The 25,405-nt window shown below is 35.9% G+C and overlaps 1 protein-coding gene across 1 annotated transcript in view; it reads right to left on the bottom strand.

Moving 5' to 3' along the window:
* The window catches only part of mybpc1 (myosin binding protein C1), a 52,385-nt gene extending 32,034 nt beyond the window's left edge, over positions 1-20,351 (bottom strand). Inside the window, exons 1-11 of the mRNA XM_034033394.3 lie at positions 20,228-20,351; positions 17,406-17,672; positions 14,314-14,349; positions 12,389-12,433; positions 10,103-10,147; positions 8,052-8,102; positions 6,754-6,804; positions 4,936-4,974; positions 4,351-4,392; positions 3,425-3,529; positions 2,725-2,873 (exon numbers count right to left, since the gene is read on the bottom strand). Of these exons, the coding sequence (XP_033889285.2) occupies positions 2,725-2,873; positions 3,425-3,529; positions 4,351-4,392; positions 4,936-4,974; positions 6,754-6,804; positions 8,052-8,102; positions 10,103-10,147; positions 12,389-12,433; positions 14,314-14,349; positions 17,406-17,672; positions 20,228-20,252 (855 nt within the window). The 5' untranslated portion in view covers positions 20,253-20,351. The remainder of the gene's footprint in view (positions 1-2,724; positions 2,874-3,424; positions 3,530-4,350; positions 4,393-4,935; positions 4,975-6,753; positions 6,805-8,051; positions 8,103-10,102; positions 10,148-12,388; positions 12,434-14,313; positions 14,350-17,405; positions 17,673-20,227) is intronic.
* Positions 20,352-25,405: the final 5,054 nt, after the last annotated feature.

Raw genomic sequence — 25,405 nt, 5'->3', positions numbered from 1 at the left:
GTGGGGATACAAGTAGACAGTTGTCTTCCCCGCAGATCCCGAACAGATGGTGGAGGGAGGGATGAATGGGCATGATTTAAAAGCGTCTAAATTATCCGCTTCTGCGAGCCAGGTGCCGTGGTCTGCTGCTTTGATGGAATTAATAGCATCGGAAGCTGTAATGTAACAAAGCGAGAATTGATCGTGGGGAATTAGGGCGTTGAGACTGGAGTGGAACTGCCTCTCGGTGTGGAAAGATCGATTATTAGGCGCTTTCCCTGATATTTTGCAAGTCGCTATTCCGATGGGGCTAATCCTGAAGATGACGAACGGAGCTGGGATGAATTCTTTGTCCATCTCGACTTGGATTAGAGGCTCAGTGATTCTGGGTTTGGAGAAAGCAGAATGAAGATTTTTGCATATGAATGGGGCAGAGGGAGATTACGAAGGGGGCCAACCAAGGCTTTTAAAGCAGGGCGAGTCTGTGACCGCAGGGCGGTGCAGAGCAGATGTTTATCTTGGACTGCGGGGTGGTGCAGAGCGTATGTCTGTTTGTGACCGCGGGGCGGTGCGGGTGTCTTGTATGTGTAACTTGGCTTTCTTTATTACTTGCCTTTGGATCAACGGGGAGAGGGCATGATGTCGGATGGCGGCTGCTAATTGGGAGCCTGAAGCAGATGCTGTAACCAGGTTGTACTCTGGAATGCTGATAGATGGGGGCGAGGCCGGAGCTGCCTGGGCTGGGGTGAGCAATGGAGCCGCTGAAACAAAAGATGTAATGAAAGAGAGGGCGGAGATTGGCACATAAGAGGCTGAAGGAGGAACTGCAATGGTGTTGGAGCGATTGACTATGCCATTTAAACGAGTGTTTATTTCTGACAAGGTGTTGCTGGTGCTGTTGAGTGAGCAGGGGCGGGGAGCGACTGAAGAAATCGGCTTATCCGGGGTAAAATTGAAATTATGAAAATATCTTTAGTTCAGTAGCAGTGAAAACTGGAAGTGTACAGTATGGGAAAGTCCAGTAAAATGCAGTGTGAAGCCTGTTTCCAAAAATTAAATTTGACAGAAACAACAACTCAACCGTTTTAGTATTTGCAAGCAGTCTAAATTAAAACTGTACTTGAAAATGTTCTCTTTCAAAAAATAAAATGAAAATGAGCTTGGAAAATAGCTTTGAGAATCTAGCCCTTAATGATGCACAAATATCAAAAGCAGAAACCATATGTGGGGGCTGGACTTCATTTCTGACTACAGGCGCTTGCTGTGGACCATTGAGGGCGGCTGATGCCCAGTTGTAGGTTGGATCGTCAGCTGTGGGCACCAGAAGTGTTGAACCCGAAGAGACGACGACCATGATTGGAGTGGCGAATACTGGCTTAGTAATTTAGAAGCAACCCGTTATTCCATGTCGTTGAGTCGTGTATTAATTGAGGCAATTGAGACGGCGATGGGGTGAATGAGGGACTTCATGTCCTTGAAAATGCTGTTATGAAGCTGAAGGATAAGTTCGGGTGCGTCTCCTGGTTGCTGCGCTTCTGAGCTGAGACGAGGCGACGACCATGATTGGAGAGGAGGGGGCTGCTGCAACCAGTTCTGGGAGTGGCAGCCTGTCCTGTGAGCGAGTTTGCGGAAGCGTGCTTATGAGAAGGAGGCAACGTGGATATAGCAGATATAAAGGTACAATTTATTGTGAACAACGCCATACGCTCGCTTCCAACCTGGGATGTTGCTATTGTTGTTGTGCAGGGCTTTTAAGAGTTTGGCGAGTGGCCGATCCTGATAAAATAGCTGCTCCGGAGGCTGAGCCTGCTGACGGGGGCGTTTTCATCTCCGTAGTGCCAGGGCAGCAGGTCTGGTTGCTGGGTAGAGGTCTGCATTAGAAGTAGACGGTCCATCGGAGAAATTAATGAGATATTTTGAGGTGAATCTGGCAGGAAGGTTTCCTGCAACGTATACAAAAAAGCAAAGGCAAAACGCAAGAGAAGAAACATAGATTGTGACGTGACTTAAATAGGCAGATAGCTTTGAAGGCAGGAGAAAGATAGGAGGAGAGCAGCTCCAGCTCCCACCCCCAAACTCCACTTTAAAGTTAGGATATACAGTATGTATATATATATATATATATATATATATATATATATATATATATATATATATATATATATATATATATATATATATATAGTTTAGTATTAATTAATATTAATTACAATCACCTTTGAGAACTTTAATCTTTCAGTTGCTTTATAGTTTTATAAATTGTTGTTCAATGTTAAATGCCTGGTAATGACAATACAATAACAATGAAGACATTTAAACATCACTTATATTCAAATAAAAACACATTCAATGGTTAAACCCCTAAAAGGAAACTTCAAATGGAACAAAAAGGAACATCATTTTATTTGAAAATAACTATAATTAGCTAAACTAAGTTTACACAAAATAATAGTCCAGTAGACAATACCTTAGACTTTAACATTTTTGAAAAGTGAGTTCTAGACCAAATTTGTTTAGTTTTGTTATAAGTTTTAAGATTTTCTTGCATGCTACGCTCACCTGCTAGTAACATGGAAGCATATATTTACTTAACCAGATTCATCCCAGGCTGCCATCACCAGGAATGCTTAATAATTGGCTAATTTGTATCTCAGAACTTCTAATATGATGTATAGTACTTTCAAACGCATCTGCCTGTATTGTGAATAAGTAATATTCTAGCACAGCAACAGTCTTGGGGCTCACCTTTGTTAAACGGTCAAATGTTTCTTTCAGCTGGAGATGCTTCCCTGTTTTGCTGGCAAGGTCCATCCATTTACCTTTAAACCACTTGATGGTAGGTTTCCTAAGCAGGTCTTTTGCTTCAACTTTAGCTATGAAAGTAATGTCTCCACCTTGGAATTGACCAATAGGATATTAGTTACCATTTCTGAATTTCAGAAAGTTCATATTTGAGATTGTTTAGATTCAAATCGAATTAGATTCAGGAGACAAAGTACCTTACAAGCATTGTCAATATGGTGACAGTGAGATTTTTTTGCTTTTAACACAGATATAAAATAATTAAATAAAATATTCAACGTTCAAAATAATGTGTTATATTTGTCAATGTTTACATCTGGCAACTTTTTATGCATTCATGTACAGTATGCAACGTGGAAGATAACGTGTCAAAGATTAAGCAGTCATTTTCTGCATTTGAATGGGTTATTATGAGTGTCTTGCTGATGGTAAAGTGAGGGAAATTACAAAGCATTTGTGTGCATTTGCATGGCCTGCTGATGGCAGAGGGCCAGGGTGGCAGTATAACAGGGGGAAGTGGCATTGGTTTATATTGGTGCATGTCGGTTCAACAGGAATATATGGTAGAATGTGAGGGAGCCATTATAACGGGAGGCAGTATAACAAGGACCGAGTGGACCAAGGTTATTAAAATCAAACTTACCAACAGTCACTGAGCCACTCTGAGGCTTCTCAATCAACAGGGTGGAACGCGGCGTGTCCTCAGGTTTGTCAATGTCATCTGGAGGAGCTTCTCCAAGAGACCACACTACTCCGTGATAAAAAAAAGTGGAATGAAAAACGTGCACACCTGCCATTTATACCAGTCCTTCTCTTTCATCTTCTTTGCTTACCTTTCTCTCTCTCAAAACCTGCTTAGTGAAAATAAATCAGTTCAATATTTCATTAAAATTGTGTATCAGGTTTTGAAATTGGCCTCCACGTGTACCGTATGATGAAGAACGTCCTATCTTGTACACAGAGACGAAAATTACTAGAGTACTAGAATTGATGCCAGCTGAATAGGACATATATATATATATATATATATATATATATATATATATATATATATATATATATTTGAGCCCCCACAGCATTGCAGTCCTTTTACATAATTCCCTTTATTAATAATTCCTTTTCACATAAAAGGTACTATTTTATACTTTACTAAACTGTATTATTACCAAAAATCCTACAGAATAGTATTTTGGGCAGTAATGAAGTACTTTTATAGTATAGAACTTTAGGTGTTATTAATCCACAGATACCAGCTGTAGCATTAGTTTTGATACTCTTTATTGGACTATTGTAGAAAATGAATTATCACAAGCTCCGAGAAACCCTTTTAAAGGTTACTGTAGTAAAGGCATAACAAAGTGTAATAAAGAATGCCGAAAACAAGGTAAAGCATAGGTAAGCATGTCAAACTATGGTAAACGCATATTAATGCCCTTGGGAACAGCATGGGAAAACTGCAAAAATACCGTGGTCAACTTCTATAAGTCCCCCTCATCAAGTGTTAAATGAAGCTGGAATGTAAGTGAACAGCTGGAGTTACAACAGGCAGACGTTGAAAGCTGCAGTTACCTGAGTCTTTTCTTCCCTTAGCTGACTCAGGAAGGCTATCGTCTAGTTGAAGATAAAAAGAAATGTACAGTATATTATTTAAAATAGTACCGTAACTTCCATTGCTGTGAGCTGGCACACATACACGTACACATGCAGATAGAGTCAATATATATATATATATATATATATATATATATATATATATATATATATATATATATATATATATATATATATATATATATCCCCATTGTATGTTTATAGGTTAGTTCCAATGCAATTCTGTAAGTAATGTATTGTATTTGTAAATAGGTCAAATCTTGATAAACAGTAACATGCATACATGGTGACATATAGCATAGAATTGGATCCAGAAAACAAGCCCTGTATTCAAAAATAACTGTATCCCTAAGTATATATTACCTGTCAGTGCAAACTATTGATCAGATTACTGTATAAATACCCATAATTATAATTTTGTCAAATGTTCACTGTTTGGAATGCTGCTAAATGTCTTATTGTCTTTCTCTACTGTTGTTAAATTATGCATTTTACTAAAATATGAGGATTGTGTCACAAGATAATACAGATAAAACTGCTTACTAGGAATTTCAGTGTGCTTTTGAACAGCACTGGTGTCATCTGTGAAGAAAAACACAGGATGAAGAAAAAAATACAAGACTTCTTAACATATAAAGAAGTTCTAATGAATGTTTTTCAATATGCAACAGTAAAATAATCTGGTTTGCAAATAAAGCTATTTTATAGAAATGTTTTTTGGTCCAGAGTTTTGTTCACAACTTTGTGTTAAGAGCAAAAATGAAAGGATTGGGATAAAATAGTGGGTAAGGTTTGTTTTGTAAAATGAAATGGAATGGAATGAGAATATATTTTAAAGTATTGTGAGTTTTGATTTCAGCACAATTAAGAAGAATGAGGAAAGAAATACTAAATTATAATGAAATGGAACCAAAGCTGGAAGGAAAGGTTATACTTTCACAGACAAATATATATACAGTGCCAAGAAAAAGTTTGTGAACCCTTTAGGATTTTCACATATTTCACACATTTCAAACCTAAAATGTTATTAGATCTTAATCCTAAATCCTAATAATAGATAAAGATAACCTGATTAAACAAATTACACAAAAACTTGAGGTCAGTCTCTCACATCGGTTTTGAGGAATTTTGGCCCATTCCTCCTTACAGAACTGCTTCAACTCGGTGACATTTGAGGGCTTCCTTGCATTGACAGCTCGCTTCAGGTCCTGCCACAACATTTCAATGGGGTTTAGGTCCGGACTTTGACTAGGCATTCTAAAACGAGGAATTTCTTCTTCTGCAGCCATTCTTTTGTAGATCTGCTTGTATGTTTATTTTGTCTTGCTGCATGACCCACTTTCGGTTCAGCTTCAGCTCATGGACGGATGGCCTGACATTCTCATCTAGAATCTTCTGATACAATGCAGAATTCATGGTTGTGTCAATGGTGACAAGCCGTCCAGGTCCTGAGGCAGCAAAGCAGCCCCAAACCATCACACTCCCACCACCATGCTTGACAGTTGGGATGAGGTTCTTCTGTTCGAACGCAGTGTTTGGTTTTTGCCAAACATAACGTTTCTCATTGAGGCCAGAAAGTTCTACCTTTGACTCATCTGTCCAGAAAACATTGTTCCAGAAGTCTTGTGGATCATCTATGTGTTCTTTGGCAAACTTCAGACGGGCAGCAATGTTCTTTTTAGAGAGCAGTGGTTTCCTCCTGGCTATCCTTCCATGAGCCTCCCAAACTCACCCCTGAAGATCTACCTAATTATTTAAACACCTGATTCTAATTATCCCCTTAATTGAGCTGATAAAACCAGGGGTTCACTTACTTTTTCACATACCCTGAATCCTACTCATTGTTTGTCTAATTCATACATAATTTTGTTTCAAAAGACATGGCATTGGTTAATATAAACCCTATTGGATATTTAAGATTCACGAAGGCTATTATGGTAAAACTATGGAATTTCCATAATTATCATTGGGGTTTCACAAACTTTTTCTCGGCACTGTATATATATATATATATATATATATATATATATATATATATATATATATATATATATATATATATACACACACACACACACAGCATATGTATAGATGATACAAATACATATAGATAGCATACATAATTACTGATATACATATCTGTTTCTTCATTCATATATATATATATATATATCAAAATATATATATATATATTTATATATGTGTATATATACACGCACACACAGGTCAGAACTGTATTAAAGACCACTTGAGCAGTCATCATATGCAGGCTTGTATATACAGAGCAGGCCCACAAATTGATGTGTGTTGTGGCTGCTTGTGGAGATACTGCTATAAAAACAGCGGATTCTATTCACCGACCTGACGGAGGCTGAGGCGATGGGGTGCTTGTCGCAAGATCATCCTCTTTATCTGCAATAAAGTTGGTGATTCAGAAAGAAGCTGTTTTGGCAGAAATGTAAACATCCAGTACCAAAACCCATCGCCATGTTAGGAACAACATAAACAAAACGCTCAACTGGAAGATGAAAGCCATGGGGAAAGCTTAATAAAAGCATGACATTGTGATTCTGCGATGGTTCTATTTCAAACTACAGGAAATGTAAAATGGTTCACAAACACTGTGTTGCTTAAGCATAGAAGTTTAATTCTCAAGGGCAGATACACTTCACAAGCATAACTGAAAAATGCAATGTTTTATGCAGTGGCATTGTGTGGTCACAAAGCCCTCAACTCCACCACCCATAAGGTGTAATGTATAAATACTTAACACTTTATTCATGTAAAATGGATTAGATCTGTGTTGATGTGCTTTGACTTTGAGTTCAGGCCACATCTTTTAGTTCTAGTTTCCTGCCATAGATATACTGTTTATAACCTAGGCTAGATCAGCCAAAGGGTCTTTATAGAAATAAGATCTGCAACACTGCAAACAGGTTTCCTTCAGTTATGCTGGTAATACACTGTAATGATGGCAAACATCATACACAGGTAAGAGGAGAGTAATAAACACATGTAAACTGAAGACACTTACCATCTCATTTTGCAAATACCTACATGGTGACATTATTTTATGTGGACATATATTACTTAATTTACAGTGAGGGTCAACATTTTATCATTTGGACCCCAAATGATAAAAAACACATGTGGATTTATGTAAAGTAAAAATATACAGTACATACATATGAACTATAAAGCAGAGACGTAAGGGAACATACTGTAGCATCTTGGTAATTACTGTTTTTGATTGGTAATTACTATTTTATGCTACAGTCAGAGCTTGTCTTTGAACTCCAGTGATCCTAATAATGACATTCACTCTAAACAATAAGGACTTTGTATATGACACACACAGTGTATTCATGATCCTGTTTCATTCCTCGTGTATTGCTCTCCTCAGTACAAGTGGTTAACATTCCAAAAAGAATTACACTTGGAATTACAGCGCCCTTAGTTAGCTAGATGCAACTGCTCTTGAAAATGAAATCTGAACCTTTGTTTTGGTCATCTACAGTCTCTAAGCTGATATGAAGTGTTAAGTAAGACACACTATGAGGGAGAATGTCCTTTGCAGTGAGAGTGTTGAACTGCTTTGCTATGGGGTGTGATAAGATCTATTACACAGACAACTGAAAAGGGTTCAACCAGATCCAGACCTTCAGCGGGTGGTGGGGTAATAACAGTAACGATTTCATCTTCCTCCTTTTCTGTAAATACAATGTGCACTGAATAAAACAAGCTGTGTATTCATCTGATACACAACACCAACATACTGGACATAGGCAACTATACAGCCTTATACACCGCTCCAATATCTGGTTGCCTCTGCAGGTTTCTTAGCAAGATAGTTTGCCATTTGCAAACAGGGAGATTGACTTAAGGATAATCATGTTATTTGCTTTATATGAATCACTGAATAAAAGGAATGTAAGCCTAAAATACAGTATCAAACGGTGGTCTATTGTCTCATTAAAGAATGTATTAGTTAATTTAAGAATTACTCAACAACTTTTCTTCAGAATAAATATTTTACTTTTTAATGTTGCAGAGTACTGTAGAGACTGGAGCAGTGGTATACATTGTATGTATACTGGATATGTGCATGTTTAATTAGAGTTTCATCTTTTATTGATTTTACTTAAAATATCAAGTTACTACATTAAATTCATACAATACTCTGTTGAAATACATTCACATAAAAATGAATATTAGCAGCATTTAACATTCAACAAACTATATATAGAGAGATTATATCAGACATGATATTCAATCCAAATCAGTAACATATAGGCGATTCTTGCATGACAGAAGAGTTGATAAAAATCAATGTTAAATTAGATGACTTTGATAAGTATATGTCTGCTTATAGCACTACCTTTCCCATATACATAAGAGAGAACTGAGAATGTAATTCATGTGTGGAACATAAAACAACAAAACAGTTCAGACCAAATGTACAGAAAACTGTTACAGTTGAAATATATACTTAAGTACATATATTAATGTGTCAGATGTGAATATGCTAAACCAGTATATTTTTCTAAGGGTAATGTATCAGTTTCTGAATTAACCAGGGAATATGAATATAAAGAAATTATAATAATTTGTGTTAGTTTAACATGTAAAGCACACTTTAGTTTTAGGATCTGTTGCTAAACATTTATTGATAGAAAGATATTGGAAATTATTAACAATGTATACAAGTCCCCTTACTAGTAGGCCTATCAAAATCTATACTTTTAGCATATTTTTAAAAGTATACATTCATTTGATTTGTTATGCCTTTTTAGTTTCTTATGCAGGAGGCAACTTTAAATTACATATATTTTCTCTCAGTAGAAGCCATCCTCTCATTATCACTGATTACAAAACACAAGGGGTCTTTCTCATCGCCTCTGGAAGTTGCATTCCTGACTGGGGTTTTTATACTGAAGAGGACTCTAAAATGTTGCTATCCTAGCAGCGTCTATAGATACCTATTGAGTCTACAAGCGCAGAGGAAACAGTGTCTCCGTACAGCCTGTGTCATCAGGAATTCTATCAAAATCAATTTTGACTGAAGAGGAAAATGATTGAATTCTGACGATATATATTTAACTGAATACGAAATGCCTTTCATTTTATAGCAGACAGTGATCACATCAGGGTAACAGTTAACCCTCAAGCTTCTGAAAAACATTACACCCCACCCTTAGGCCATCACCTCTGATAACAATGGCTCTGTTTTGATCTTATCTTGAGCTATACCCTATTTTATTGTACTACTGAACTTTCTGGTAGCACAGCTGTAAAATGCACCAAACACACCCTATCTTCAAGCTTGTAAAATCCTGTATAAATATCTACTGTAACTCCATTTGTGTTAACAGTCTTTCCTAGACACTTCCTCTGTACACATCGATTAAAATATCTAGCACTGATAATCAACGTGAATCCTGAGTCTCTTTGGATAGCGAGAATAAATCAATTTCGTGACCTTAAACAAATGTTAATTAAACGCAAACTCCTTTTGTGTTAATTCAACATTTGTCATTTGTAGATGTATATTGTTTTTCTAACAGATCCCCGAACTAAAGTGTTATCATATATATATATATATATATATATATATATATATATATATATATATATATATATATATATATATATATATGTACAATATACACTGACACAGTTAAGAAAATGGTGACACAAATAATTTACTTACCAGAGGTGCTAAAAGGTGCTTCATCCTTTAGCTCCCCTACTGGCTCTGTACATCAAACACAGTTTAAAGACAAAAGCTCTTAAACATCTGCAGTATATGAGGGCCGGTCACAAAATAAAAACCAAAAGCTTGATTATATAGTGATTTTAGCAAAATATTGGCTTTTGCATATGTTGTATCATTAGAAGTGTATCCATGCTTTAATGTACAGTATCTAATGTATGTAGAGTAATGACTAGAGTGAGGTATTGAAGGAATGCACCTTTAGGAAATAAAGGTAATGTGCTCATACCCGTTTGGACATCTTTGCATCACAAGGTAAACACAAGGAAGTATGCAAACTTCAGTTATTTGAATTTTTGAAATTCTAAAGCCTGAAAATAATATTTTGGATAATTTGGTATATTACCAGTGTTATCACTCAAAATGACTGAAGCCCACAGATGCTGAAAATCTGATAAAAAATGTAAAAACAAGTGCAAAGATAAACTGTGATCCTATTTAGTTAATAACAAATAAGAACATAAGAACATAAGAAAGTTTACAAACTAGAGGACGCCATTCGGCTCATCGTGCTCGTTTGGTTGTTAGCAGCTTATTGATCCCAGAATATCTTCAAGCAGCTTCTTGAAGGATCCCAGGGTGTCAGCTTCAACAACATTACTGGGGAGTTCCAGACTCCCACAATTCTCTGTGTAAAAAAGTGCCTCCTATTTTCTGTTTTGAATGCTCCTTTATCTATTCTCCATTTGTGACCCCTGGTCCTTGTTTCTTTTTTCAGTTCGAAAAAATCCCTTGGGTCGACATTGTCAATACCGTTTAGAATTTTGAATGCTTAAATCAGATCGCTGCATAGTCTTCTTTGTTCAAGACTGAATAGATTCAATTCTTTTAGCCTATCTGCATATGACATGCCTTTTAAACCTGGAATAATTCTGGTCATTCTTCTGTGCAGTCTTTCTAAAGCATCAATATCCTTTTTGTAGCGAGGTGACCAGAACTGAACACAATATTCTAGATGAGGTCTTACTAATGCATTGTAAAGTTTTAACATTATTTCCCTTGATTTAAATTCATCACTTTTCACTGTATAGCCAAGCATTTTGCTAGCCTCTTTTATAGCTTCCCCAAATTGTCTAGATGAAGACATTTCTGAGTCAACATAAACTCCTAGGTCTTTTTCATAGATTCCTTCTTCAATTTCAGTATCTTCCATATGGTATTTATAATGCACATTTTTATTGCCTGCGTGCAGTACCTTACACTTTTCTCTATTAAATGTAATTTGCTATGTGTCTGCCCAGTTCTGAATGCTGTCTAGATAATTTTGAATGACCTTTGCTGCTGCAACGGTGTTTGCCACTCCTCCTACTTTTTTGTCATCCAGAATGACAAAAAATACCAGAATCTTAAGTCATTAATGTAGATTTGGAATAGCAGAGGACCTAATACTGATCCCTGTGGTACTCCACTGGTTACCTCGCTCCATTTTGAGGTTTCTCCTCTAATCAATACTTTCTGTTTTCTACATGTTAACCACTCCCTAATCCATGTGCATGCATTTCCTTGAATCCCTACTGCGTTTAGTTTGAGAATTAATCTTTTATGTGGGACTTTGTCAAAAGCTTTCTGGAAATCTAAATAAACCATGTCATATGCTTTGCAATTATCTATTGCTGATATTGCATCCTCAAAAAATCATACAATCAGATAGTAATTCAGCAAACCAATACAGTAATAATCAAGTTTTTTTGGCACCTCATACAAACACAAAAGTCAATATTTTCAAAGTTTGTTTTTGTTATTAGCATAGTCTTAAAATAAACAACTTGAGACCACTTCTAAGCCTGATGCATTAAATGTGTAAGTTGTTTATTGCTGATTTTGTAATTTTATAGCTGCCTTTTTCCGTTATAAAAGAAATGCTAATGACAATTTGAAGTAAAATACTTTGAGAATAAAGCCCAGCACATTTAAACAACAACTTCAATTAAGTTAAGAAATCACTTGACAAGAAAACAAAACACGCATGTTAAGAGCACAGCAATGTGTTTGTGTGAATAAATTACTGTTTGCACATACCACAGCAGTTTTGCAAGCCAGTGAGTGAAGGAATTTGATGTAATATGGAGGCAAAAACAAGAAAACAACCTAATACATATATTATCTTGGTGAAGAAACCTTAAAAAACCTTAAAAAAAAAATGTTGGAAGGGAATGTAAATGTGAAACATGCAGTCACTAGAAAGCACAAATCAACAGGAAAGACAGACTCTCTCTCACCAACCTGGGGATGGTGAACTCACAGGAACACTTTCATTATTTTCTGCAGCTAAGTATGCAACACAATATTAGGTTTGTTCTGCATTAAAGACATGACATGTCTCACCTGCTAATTTTATTACAGGAATAGAACCAACATTAAAACAAATCTCCAGGATGATTTATTTAAACCATATAATTAAACAGTGCCATATAAAATAAGCAAAGACTGATAAATCTTTCTAAACAGCTATACATGAGCACATTTAATATCATTTAACACTGATGTTCGGTTATGTTTTGTATTTAATTTTTGACAGTAAATGTGTGTTTGAGTAAAAGTCGCTTTCAGTTATGTTTCTATTTGTTTCTATTTCAACAGAAAAGTACAAGAATTTCAGTGTTAACTGTAGCCACCCTTAATTCCACAAACACAAAATCAGTGTCACAGCCTCTTTAACCAATACATGTCATTTATTTATTTATTTATTTTTTATTTCCAGGAATGCAGAACGACACATTGTTCTTCATTTTACCCTGTAATAAACTGTATACTTGCAGTGGGGTCTGCCAGGACCAACAATAACGCAATGCTTTCCACAGAGCTGCAGATATTCAACCACCAAAAAAATGGTCTTCATACCTTGCATCTTATTTTAGCGGTCCACATATTAGGCTCCCAAGGTCAGGGTTAGAATGAGGGAGTGACACTGACATCAGTGCTTGCTGAATAAAATGTCATCCCACTTGTCAAGGGTATTTTTGTCAGCTGTATCAACAGACAAGGATCACGCAGCTTAAATGAACGCTGTCCATTAACAGGGTAGGAATGTGAGGATTTTTACTGTTCAGAGGTGGTAACAGATTAGTATGGCAACACTGCTGTCTAGATCTATGGCACTAGACCTATGGCAAAACCCTCAATTTTCACTTGCTTTGTTTTTGCTCTTGCTTTTTTTTAAATGAATTGCTTAATATATATATTGTTAAGGTCCCAGAGTCAATGCTTTACTTTATGACTACTAGCAACAGTTTTGGAATAGAATCGGAACACAATATCACTGGTTTATTTTACGGCTACCAAACAATGAGTGGAATTCTTGAAAGTCTAAGCAATTCTGGGAATCAAAGAGTTAAACAATGACCAGTACCATGTGACTCATTATGTCATGACTTGGTAAAGAAACTCACAGAATTGTTTGATAATTTATGCTTAGGCCATGTTGAGACTTGACTTGTTTTGATTATTTTTTTTTTTTTTAGGAAGTTAGATTCCAAAATTAAGAGAGAATACTTACAGAAACAATTGATGGAAAACTAAATATACGTGGTGAACATCATGAAAAAAATTATGGAAATTAAACATCTGGTAAAACTGTGTATTAAATAAATATAGGGCTCTACTCACAAAATCCAATGACTACTGTGCATATCTAATGCTCAGAAATCCTCCTATTTGAAAAAGTGAGCATGTTTAACTTTGAAAATTATGATAACATATTCCAGTTTTAGGAAGTTCAGAGTAGTACATTAAAGTCCTGGAATGAAGATGGGACACCAGTACTGAATTTTAGCAATTTATTTGGCCATATAACTGCTTTGAAGGCTGCAACAACCTGATTCTATAGTGAGATACTAACATGGTCACGCAAATGCTCTCCTGTTAGTCCACTATACAACAATTATATTCCTGGGTTGGCATATAAACTAAAAATCTTTACTACACTAATTCCTAAGTTAGTTCTAAATCAGGACTTTTATGCTGTTCCCTCTGAGCTCAGATTATATGTTAGTACTAAACATTTTGGCTTGTGCCATACACAAATAACCTCTTTGAAATTCTCATTCAAAATTCTTATGTACACAAGGATGAGTAAAAGAAAAATCCTGAATGGTTTAAGAAAAGGGATGAACCACTGACACACACACATGCTAAAGCAGCTCAGTTACCTTCTGGTTTAGAGCTTGGTTTCTCATCTTTTCCATCTGTAGAAGAACAAGGATTTTTTTTTTGGTTGTTATAAATAATAGCTGTCATGTTCACATGGAATACCTGTGGCCTTAAAAGTAAAAACATTATCTTCTCAGAAACCGGCACTAAGATTAACCTTGGTCTTTCCTAGAATTGGTGTAAACCCATAGCATAAAGTAAGAAATTAACAAGTCAAACAGCTCCTAGAATGTAGTATTCTGGCTTGTAAAAGATCAGATATAAAATCATTTTCTACAATGTGACATTACTACCACCTAGTATTGAGAACCAAATTAATTTGGGGCATCTTAATTGTGCAAGCCTGCACAGAATGAAGCTCTTCCTTTAACACAATAGACTCTCTGGTTCTACTTGGCTTTAGTGAGCTTTATTCAATGAAACATTTTGTGTACTACTGTATATTCTCAGGTTAGGTTTACATTTGTTGGAATGAAACTGGAATAATATTTTTTTTAAAAAAACAACACAAATACATATTTTGGTGGGCCCTATTATGAAAGTAAATTCAGCACTTCATTTTTCATAAATCTTTGCATAATGCTCAGTGTTAATGCAGTGGTACTACAGTGGTAATGTAATGCGTTTTTGAACTAAGGGGTAATGGTAGCACAATGGCAGCATGACAAGAGGTACTGTACAATCGAATCCTAGTTACACAGGTAATATTATCATATTACAAGATAACATTGGTATCACAATGGTATCAACCAATATTCACCAGTAATTCACTGCAGTACCATCAGTACCAGTGTTTTTCCATATCAGTGGCACTGTGCGATATGCATTGTGTTGCCATTGCTGTTAATACTGTAGCCTGCAAGTCACTGGTATTACAGTGGGTGACATTATTATAATCAGGTGGTGGTATCTCCACCATTTTTCACTGTAAAGAACCGCTAGAAAGGTAGGCAAGCATCTTTATCATTGTACATAAGTCAAATGATTTAGAGATTTTTTTTAAGAACCTGCTGTGCTAAAAAGACTGTGCTCCATAAACAAAGCAGATATGCTCAATTGTATACTACTCATCTATACTGTAGACCTTGTACCTTAATAAACTTTTTAATTATCTTTATACCATCCCATACCTGCATTATCATGAGAAAATAATGTCAGGTAGGGTTACCTTTTGACTCCATGTACACTAGGACAGTTTATGTCAGTTCAGGCTTTTCAACTCACATTGCAATGCATTCTGGTGTGTTTTACCTGTCTCACTTACCAGAGTGCACTGGGGTTTGAGTTGAAAAGCCTGAACTGTCTCAAACTCTCCTAGGGGCCGCGTTTGTTTCTTTGGCTTCAAAATATGGGTTGCTAGTGTCATGTCAAGGTGCCAACATACCTGACACAAGGCAATCATTAAAAGCTGCTCCAGTAGAAAGATGTCGTATATCTTTTCTTGAATATGTTTTTCTTGTTTTTATAAAATACTATTTTCAGTATTTTTAAGAAATGTGCAGACGTTTATAACACTAAAATAAAAAGCAGATATGAGAAAAAAATAATGTAACTCATTATAACTCCTTCTGCTCTATTTTCTGTTTCCTGCAGGCAGCTCTAACACTTTCTGTCTTGCAGTGCACTGTAAATGGCAGACTTGAAAAACAGCAGGATGACTTAAATGAGAAACTTTATAACTGAAGTAATGCTTACAGGCTATCAACATAAATTGAGATGCACAAGAAGGAGTGCTATAAGTCTGAGCTAAGTCGTGTCTACTTACAACAGTCAGAGGACAGAAGAAACATTTTAAGAGCCATTGGTATTCCTGGGTTTAATTGATTTGTAATCACCGTTTAGCAAGAAAAAAACTAATTATTTTAATTACCGGCAAAACAAGATGCACGGGGAAGGTGGAATGGGGTGAATAAAATACTATTGGAAACTTAACATGTACAAAATCTAGAAAATAACCAAACAAACAATTTGTCAAAATATACCTGTGTCACCAAAGAAAGAAAAATAAATAAATCATATTTTTAACTGTACTGTACCAGTAATAACCTGGATATTGTAAAGAATGCCATTATCAGATACTGTGCTGGATGTTGTATAAACATATTGGTGGCCAGTTCATGTTTGTGTCATTATAAAACTGGAAATTGACTACATAGGGCTAAAAAAAATTCTACGTCTCTCCCTGCTCCCCTGCATCTCTCAGCAATCTATTCTGCCAGTAAGCTAAGAATAAAACATTTTTTTGCAAACTTTGGAAGGAGGTGCAAAACTTCCCCAAAAATGTAACATGTACACTTTATTATTATTATTATTATTATTATTATTATTATTATTATTATTATTATTATTATTATTTGTTTAAAGTACTTTAAAGTAGGATTACTCCCATTTCCCTTCAAATAGTTTTGAGATAAGTTAATTTTAAATCCACGAGGGTGCGTTTGCCTCTGACGAAGGATTAACAAACCAACTTTCAATAGCGTTGTTTAAGTATGTTATTTAATTTATTAAAGTGCTTGTTATAACACTTGTTTATAAATAAACTTTAAAAATGATCGTATTTAAATTACAGGGTTTCTATTTACTTGAAAAATGAAAACTGACATTTTATTTATTTTTTTCCATCAATTTATTAAATGCACAGTTTGAATGTCACATCACAGCTGCAATCCACTTACTGATTAGGAAGATTGGAGTTCAATGGGCGACATTTGTTACCACTGTCAAGCCAATCACCTCTTCTCTGATGGACCAAAACACCTTAGATACTGAACCCTGGAGATAATGGGCCGGCCAGGGAAATCAGTAGGGGTCACTAAAGCATGATGTGGGGAGCTACGCCCAGTCCTCCTGCCAAGATTTTCAATTTGAGCCAGCAAGCGCCTGATAGTATGACTCACCCTATACTCACGTGGTTGTGCATTTACTAGATGAGCCACTGGAGACCTGATGCAATATTTTATTATTCATATAATCTATTTATTACACCCCCCCCACCCCCCGACACACACACACAACCACCCCACCCCCCTCACAATACTGCACCCAGCAAATGTTATTTTATTCTATTCATATATCATTGTATCCCTACCTTGGCCCTTAATCTTCATCTCAAATTTGACTTTGGATGTCCCGCTGATCACAGAGTAGACCACATCGTCTTCCTTGCTAGCATCATTGATGATCAGTGTGTGCAGGGTCTGATCTTGTTTAATGATATATTTGTTACTGGCTTGGATGTCCTTGCCATCTTTTTGCCATTTCACCTTGACATCCGGTTTGGCAGTCTCTGCTGTAAATTCTGCTGTGCTGCCAGCACATACTTGTAGACTTTTCGGTTTCTTTGTAAAAGCAGACCCTAAAGAACAGCACAGATTTTAAATGACTTTTATCAATAGAACAGGTGGGGTTTATTTTTGTCTTAATGACAGATGGGCTAGTATTTGAAGACCTTCATTTATCCTCAAACCAGTAGCTCTAATTGATTGGAGCAGATTAAGTATTTTGTAATACGTATTATGTATTTTGTAATTCCAATAATAGAGGTGGATAAAACCAGATAATACAGTGCCTCTTTATAAACTATATAATGTCCCTGTTTTATAGTGATAACTTTTTACACTTAGAACTTTAAACTCTGTTTCAAAGCTCATTTCAAAATGGCCACTCTAGTGCACTGATAGTGTAAGGATTATTGCCCACATTGTCAAACAGGTAACACAGCAATAACAATCCATGATGTGGTACTGAACAGAAAAGCCAGAGCACTTCTTGTTATGTGTTTTGTTTTGTTTTTTAAATTGCTCTTCCTGCAGTGATTTAGAGGACTGATCTCAAACCTCAGTGTACTAGAAGGACTATTTTGAAAATAACTTTCAAACAGAAACTAAATACAAGTACGTTATTTAAACAGTTGTAGTAACACGTGGGTATGTACAATGCAATATTTTTCCATAACCTCTTACTATTTAAGGACATGCATTGCATGCATTTTTTAATGTGTCACCTTTAAACAACTTCAGAGTTAACAACTTCAATATTTTGTTAAGCATTATAAGGTGTGATAATATGAATAGATTATATCGTTTAAAGATGGCGCTCTTGTTAACATAGATACAAAAGTATGATAAGAATATGGCAATAGGCAAGTTCTGCAATTATACCCTGAGCTAGTTCCATTGAAGGTGAAACAACTTCCATAGTAAATATAACATGTCACGTTATACTGAATGCTACAATAGAACAGAGCAAGAATGTGAGTGCTATACTGATTGAATCTACCCTCCAAGATAGAAGGCCGAGATGATTCCATCATAGATCTTCAGACTGAAACATGTGTCCAAGATGTTCTTCATCACATATCAAAAGCATTTTGATTGTATCTATTTTTACTTTCTTATTCCATTTTGATTTATAGCTGTTCATTAAAATAACTGCGATCAAGGGTATCATAGAGATCCCTTTCTTAATCCCCATCTTATAGCAACAGATTATTGTACTATATGAAAAAGGAAAGCACTAAAAATGAAGCATGCATGTGCATTCTTGAAGCATCACATCAGTCATTAGCTAAAGACTGGGCCCATGTCCAGTAGTTGGATAAACTGTTTGTATTAATAAACACATTTGTTGCAGCTATTTATGGTGGTCTCGGTTCATCCAAGTCAGACCACTATCAATCACTCAGGCTGACAGTCGCAAACAGCCAAGGAGAGGGACAGTAAAGATCAAGGGCTGTCAACACTCACTATTTAATGAGGCTTCGAGTGACACCTGAAACTGTACTGTTATGTGGAAGAAACAAATAGACCATTACTGAGGTCATTTCTGTCTTCTGATTAGAATGTTTTACACCAGGCTAGGCACTGATGGGTTATATCACCTGTAATAACCTGTTTTGTTTGCTTACTGTTTCGCATTACAATAAAGCACAGCAGAAACAATCGGAACTCAAGCAGACATATGGAAACATTTTGCATTGATTTAGTAAGTTGTATTTGCAAAAGAACTATTTTCAAGCTGCTGGGATTGCCAAGTTTCTTCAATTAAGAATGTAAAATGAATAAGAAAAATGCTTTTAAACAGGTTTAAAAAATGACACTGTATATCTTAACAAAATCCCATCATGTTTTCTATTCTATTTAATATTAGTTTAGAAATAGTGTTTCCTCTCAATTATCCAGAACTTAATTATCCAAAACTGTACATTATAAAAACAAATGTAATGCCTCCTTGAACAGTCACAAACACCTGATTATCAGAACAACGTGTGTGTCGCCAGAAGAACTTTGGATAATTGAGTGTGTGCCATAGTAAGTAGTTGCTCAGCTGTGAACAAGGTGTCTTTGTATCTAATATGAGGTGCTGATATGTCAGCTATACTGAATGCACTACTTTACACCATCATCAGGTGTTGCATTTACTGATGGGCTCAGTTTACCCCTGTGGCAAACTTAGTTTACTCAAAATAAGTTATTTTCAGTTAAAAAAAAACACATGTTGACGTACAAAACATGTAATTGCATTATTCAGATGATCAAAATCACTCTTAGATTTCTTTAAAATGCTTAATAATAGTGAGATTGACTCTCAATAACTAAAATACCATACAGACATAAATTCAGGTTTCATGTACAATGAATTATTGAATTCTCTATTTAATATAACTGAATACAAAGTATTTAATTAGTTTGTATTTAGTTCAATGCCACTGATTTATCATTGTAACAATTCATGTTTTACTAAAATTATGTTTCAATTTGTTGTTTTTCTGAATCTGAAATATATGAAAGTCAGTAGTTTTAAAGAGTTCATAGTGTTTTTAGATGAACTGTAGTATGTAAACACTACCACATAAAAAAAAAAATCTTTTCACAATAGTCTACTTAATTGAAGAATTATATGAACACCTACCAGATTTCTTCGTGGGCTCTGGCATTGTTAACTATTTCCCCCAAAGAGTTTCAGCACTGTCTTTCGATACTCAGTGATAGTGATAGAAGCCCTCAGTCTGGTAGATTAGTTGCAGTGCAATATCTGATCAGAAGGGGAGAAGAATTCCACTCCTTTATATACAGCAGTCAGATAGCACCTCCTTCCTTTGGTAAAATCTCCCTGAGATGGACATCCCTAGCCTGCTCCAGCATCCCTGTTTGTTTTTCCAGGGAATCTTTTTTTGGATTGGCTTGCATTGTTATTGTCTGCAAGAAGTGGGAGTTCTATACTGGGCATGGATACACAGAAAAATGAAATGCTGCAACTAATAAGCCCTTGTTTTGTACAACAGGCTTTATTAAACTGAAAAATCCTATTAGAAGGATCGTGATAAACAGATGTCACTTATTGTAAACATGTTTGCATCGTCGTACTATAAATGTCATACATCTTGTGTGTTATCAAATTATTATTATTATTATTATTTGTTTATTCAGCAGACGCCTTTATCCAAGGCGACTTACAGAGACTAGGGTGTGTAAACTATGCATCAGCTGCAGAGCCACTTACAATTACGTCTCACCCGAAAGACGGAGCACAAGGAGGTTAAGTGACTTGCTCAGGGTCACACAATGAGTCAGTGGCTGAGGTGGGATTTGAACCCAGGACCTCCTGGTTACAAGCCCTTTTCTTTAACCACTGGGCCACACAGCCTCCTGGACTACATTAAACCCACAATCTTATTATAATCCTCTCTTTAAAAAACATGATCAAATTATATTGCATATGCATATGCCTGTAACTTAAGGAGGGTTTGGTTTGCTCCATCTGTTAATTTTATAACTCTAATAAATATTACATGCCTGTGTAAGATTTGAAGATCCTGACAGTCTGTGATTGATTCTTTGACACATGAAACTTCAGGCCCATGCCTATTATTCAAGCCTCTTACAAGACAACTTAAGATAATGAGGTTTATTAATTGATCTAAACAGCGGCAGATCTAAATACCGCCACTACTATATTAATTTTAATTAATTAATCTGTTAAAATACATAAAATGTCAGGGAGGGTCATTTTGATTTGAAGATATTTATCTGCAACCATTTAGAAGGGAAAACTTCAGTTGTCAAAAACAGTCAGATAATAAACTGAACTAATTTTTTTGAATACCATTAATTTAAACACTGTGCCTTATTGTGCTGTCTTGGTGTGGCAAAGTGGTTGCAGTGGTGATGCAGTGCTCAAGAGAATGACAACAACAAAGGTACGGGTGAAATGATGGTTTATTTTTGTTATCCAAAGTCTGATGACAAACAGTAAACAATAATGACAACAGGCAATACACATCGTTTGCGTATTGCTCTGTTTAATCCATGGGTTGGTCCCGAAATAATAGTCCCAATATTTAAACACCCACAGTTAACACAAACACGATCACAAGTCCACAGTGAGTGCTATAGTGCTTGTGGTGCAAATACAATTAATCGTGACACCAGTGCAGTGTTGTATAATTAGACATTAGACTCGCAATTCACAATACGGGTCTCCTTCCGGTTCAGCGTTAACCATAACAAAGGAACAGATCACCTCGCTACGCCCCCTTATGTACCGTCAATCACGCCCCCTTGGTTAACGACTGCAACTGCTCCTCCAATCCGCGGCTGCCACATCGTTTCCCTTCCGGGTCGATGATTTAGTGTACCGTAGCTCTGCCCCCTTTGTAGATGGCCGACTTCCGCCTAAAACTGTGAATGAATTGTCTGGCCACCCAGTCCAGGGCACTCTGTTCCCTTTACACCGTGCCCTCACAGGTTGGGAGGGAGATCTATCACCAAGAAACATTCTGTCTCTCACACGTGGATATCAGATTTTTTTATGTAAAAAAAAAAAAAGAATCGTTGTCCATTTTTTAAATGAATATCAACGGTTATGATGTATGCAGTAACAGTTTCTGGCAAGGGGTTTTATTACTCATAATCCAGGAAGGATGGGTTCCAAGTGTTCTAGGCATGAAAGACATGTCAATAAATGATACGCAGTGATAAATTTGCTACCTAAACTTAGCTACACATCATAAACGTTGACATGTGTGGTTATATGTAATTTCAGTGCATGGTAACAAACAAACAAAAAAAGAAGTCTCCAAAAAATGAGTGCTGTGGTTGACGTGATCAATAGGGATTTATTTCTTACTCCCCAAAATAATCAAGACCAGCCAAATGTATTTCCACAACCATGTGTTTATACTGCTAAAGCGGTCAATACACTTACAGCTCAAATGTGCACGGACCACAATTGAATTAGATGTTAGAAGCTGACAGTGAATTACCTAAATGTTAAGAAACAAATAAGAAGTGGCAGCTCCTTGTTATTTTAATGTTTTAAACATGTCTACACAACACAGGACTACCTAACGTTGCAACTGCTGCAATATTCTGAATTCTTTGACAAGCTATCAACAAACTAACCCCAAAATGCCTTTCAACGTCTATTTACAATCAGATAGATGATGTCCTTGTTTGATTTAGAGTTCTCCAGTGCAGGGTGGCAGGATTAAATACCTTTGTATTACGCAATTGAATACTGTTTTGTGGACACCATTCCGAAGCGTTTAACAAGGGTAGTTGCCACAGCCAATTAAAACAGCACTCTGAAAGTGCGCCTCACCTTTCCATTCTTGTCAGTCAGCATATATAATTACTGCCACTTAGTATGCTGATCTAACAAGATAATGCTCATAAGTCATGTACATTTGAAGTATTGTACCAGCAATACTTCAAACCAGCATATATATATATATATATATATATATATATATATATATATATATATATATATATATATATATATATATATATATATTTATGGGAGTACTACTGTATGTGATAAATTACTCTAGGAGCCTATAAAATATTACCAACAATTTTGTAAATTTGTAACATTAATATAAATTACAACAGCAAGAAGAAATGGACGGTTAAGGCTGTTTTATTGGACTGTACTGTATATGCGATTGTTGGATTGATATATAGAGTAAGATCAATCAAAAGGTGTAGATTTTATTTATTTCCTTTCACCGACTTCACTTCAGTGGCATTTCACACACTAAATGCCTGGCAGGGAATTGTAAGTGGAACTCTCAATGTAGATGCTTTAGTTAGTGTTGTACTAAAAATATTGCTTCACTATGATATACTGTATATAAAGTATATAGCATACTCTAATCGTGATTTGATACAGCTATCTTATGTTCCTTAAGTGCTGTAAGAACAAGCTAATTTCTACCCCACCCAGGGTCAAATATCACATTTGCAGTTTTTTTGTAATGGCACTTTTCATCAAAAGCCACTTTAGTTATGTATTTATTAATTAATTCCTTGATTTATTACTTGACCTTAAAAGTGATAGGCTTGATCTAAAACCTTGTGAGTCTCTTAAATGAAACTTTTCCTTATCAAAACACAGGCAGACAGGGGGAGTCAAAGGTTTGGTCAGCCTAGACTTTGCTCCAGCTTCAGTTGTGCATGCCATTCCCTGCTTCTGATTAACTGTGTAACAGCTACTCTGATGCAATACAGAGGTACGTGGTAATGCATTATACTGTATCTCTAAACTAAATCATATCCGCACAAACAAACTTCTAATGAATGGTGCTAATTACCGCTGGTTCTAACTTGATAAACTCCTACAATTCCAGGAGGGCTTTAGCCATGTCAATTAGAATTCGATCTGCTGAATCAAATTAGCACACACACACACATCGATTACACCCAGAGTTCTTACTTTTGTATTATATAATTGGCTGCTTTGCCTTTTGAAATATATAGCATTTATTAGTATCAGACAAACACTTCTCGGTAAAAGATATTCTTACTCCAAATATAACCCACCTCCGCTCAAGTTAGAAATGCAAGGCTTAAGGTATTATGGTGTGGGACACAATACAGGCACAAAACCATTTTAAACTGTTTGGAGTATGTGCATGATGCGATTACTGCTTGATTTTAGCAATGAAGTAACCACTGTGGACTGTTTGTAGTGGGGCAGATTTGGAGGCTTGATATGGTTAGTATAGATGTTGTATGCCACCTTCTGGCAAATGGTGGGAGATATATTGATACACTTTCATATTCTGCGATTAAATACTTGACAGTAGGTCTATTTATTTTATTTGTACATATTAAAAGGCACACTTTTATTGCCAAAGGAACTTGATATCAAAATGTTTTTAAATAATACACGTTACAGAATCTAATTTAAATGTTGTACGAACTTTGTCTTGAACTACAGTATATACAGAACCTTAATATTTAAGTTTACAGCAGTATAATATGGTGGAGCATATAAAGGTGATATAAACCCTTGAAAAAGCATTGTGAAAACAGGATAAAACACATATAACAATACCAAAGCATTGTAAAATCAATGGTAGCCATGGTAAAGCAAAGTAAATGTATTTTATTTGCAAAAAGCATTAGGAACTGCAAACTTCCTGTGAAATTTGACCATGGTAAACTTCTTTAAGTGATTTAGCAGGATTCAATCATGATTTAAAAGCATTTGTGACTGGATTATGAACATTCCAAGCTGTCGGGTATAATCGCGCAGTTGGGATGTGATTGGTTATTTTTCTTCTAATTTTATTATTTTACCCTTTTATAAGTAACATATCCAGATATGCTGACATATATAGACTCCCCAAGTGTTTGAAAGTAACAATGCAACCTAGATGTAAAGAATTACAGCTTGGTTCCTTTAAATAATACATTGCTCTCCATTGGTGTTCACTTTGTTTTAGACCAACAACATGTACATATAAAGTAGTAGAAGGCAGAGTGTGAGAGAGTGAACACTGCGTACAAAGTCTAGTAAGTGAGGTCCTGTGACATTTCTCCTTGGCTCTGTAATCAGTGAAGCATGTGTAATATTATCTGCTTCACCACTGGAAGGAACAGTTGCACTGTCCTTCTCTCTTCAGACTACACCCCGCACCATGCTCTTTCCTTCCTGCCACTCCTTCATCATTGTCATGCCTTAGGACAGTAATAGAATAGCACTCTGGCATGTCAGACGACATGTACAGTTCTTCTTTTTTCTTGTGATGAATAATGATACTCATGAAAGATGCTGGATTGCCAGAACAGATTTAAAGTG

This window comes from Acipenser ruthenus, chromosome 14 (assembly GCF_902713425.1).
Source record: "Acipenser ruthenus chromosome 14, fAciRut3.2 maternal haplotype, whole genome shotgun sequence".
Classification (NCBI taxonomy): Eukaryota; Metazoa; Chordata; class Actinopteri; order Acipenseriformes; family Acipenseridae; genus Acipenser; species Acipenser ruthenus.
Note: the sequence above shows the minus strand (reverse complement) of the source record. Positions and strands in the feature narration are given on the sequence as shown.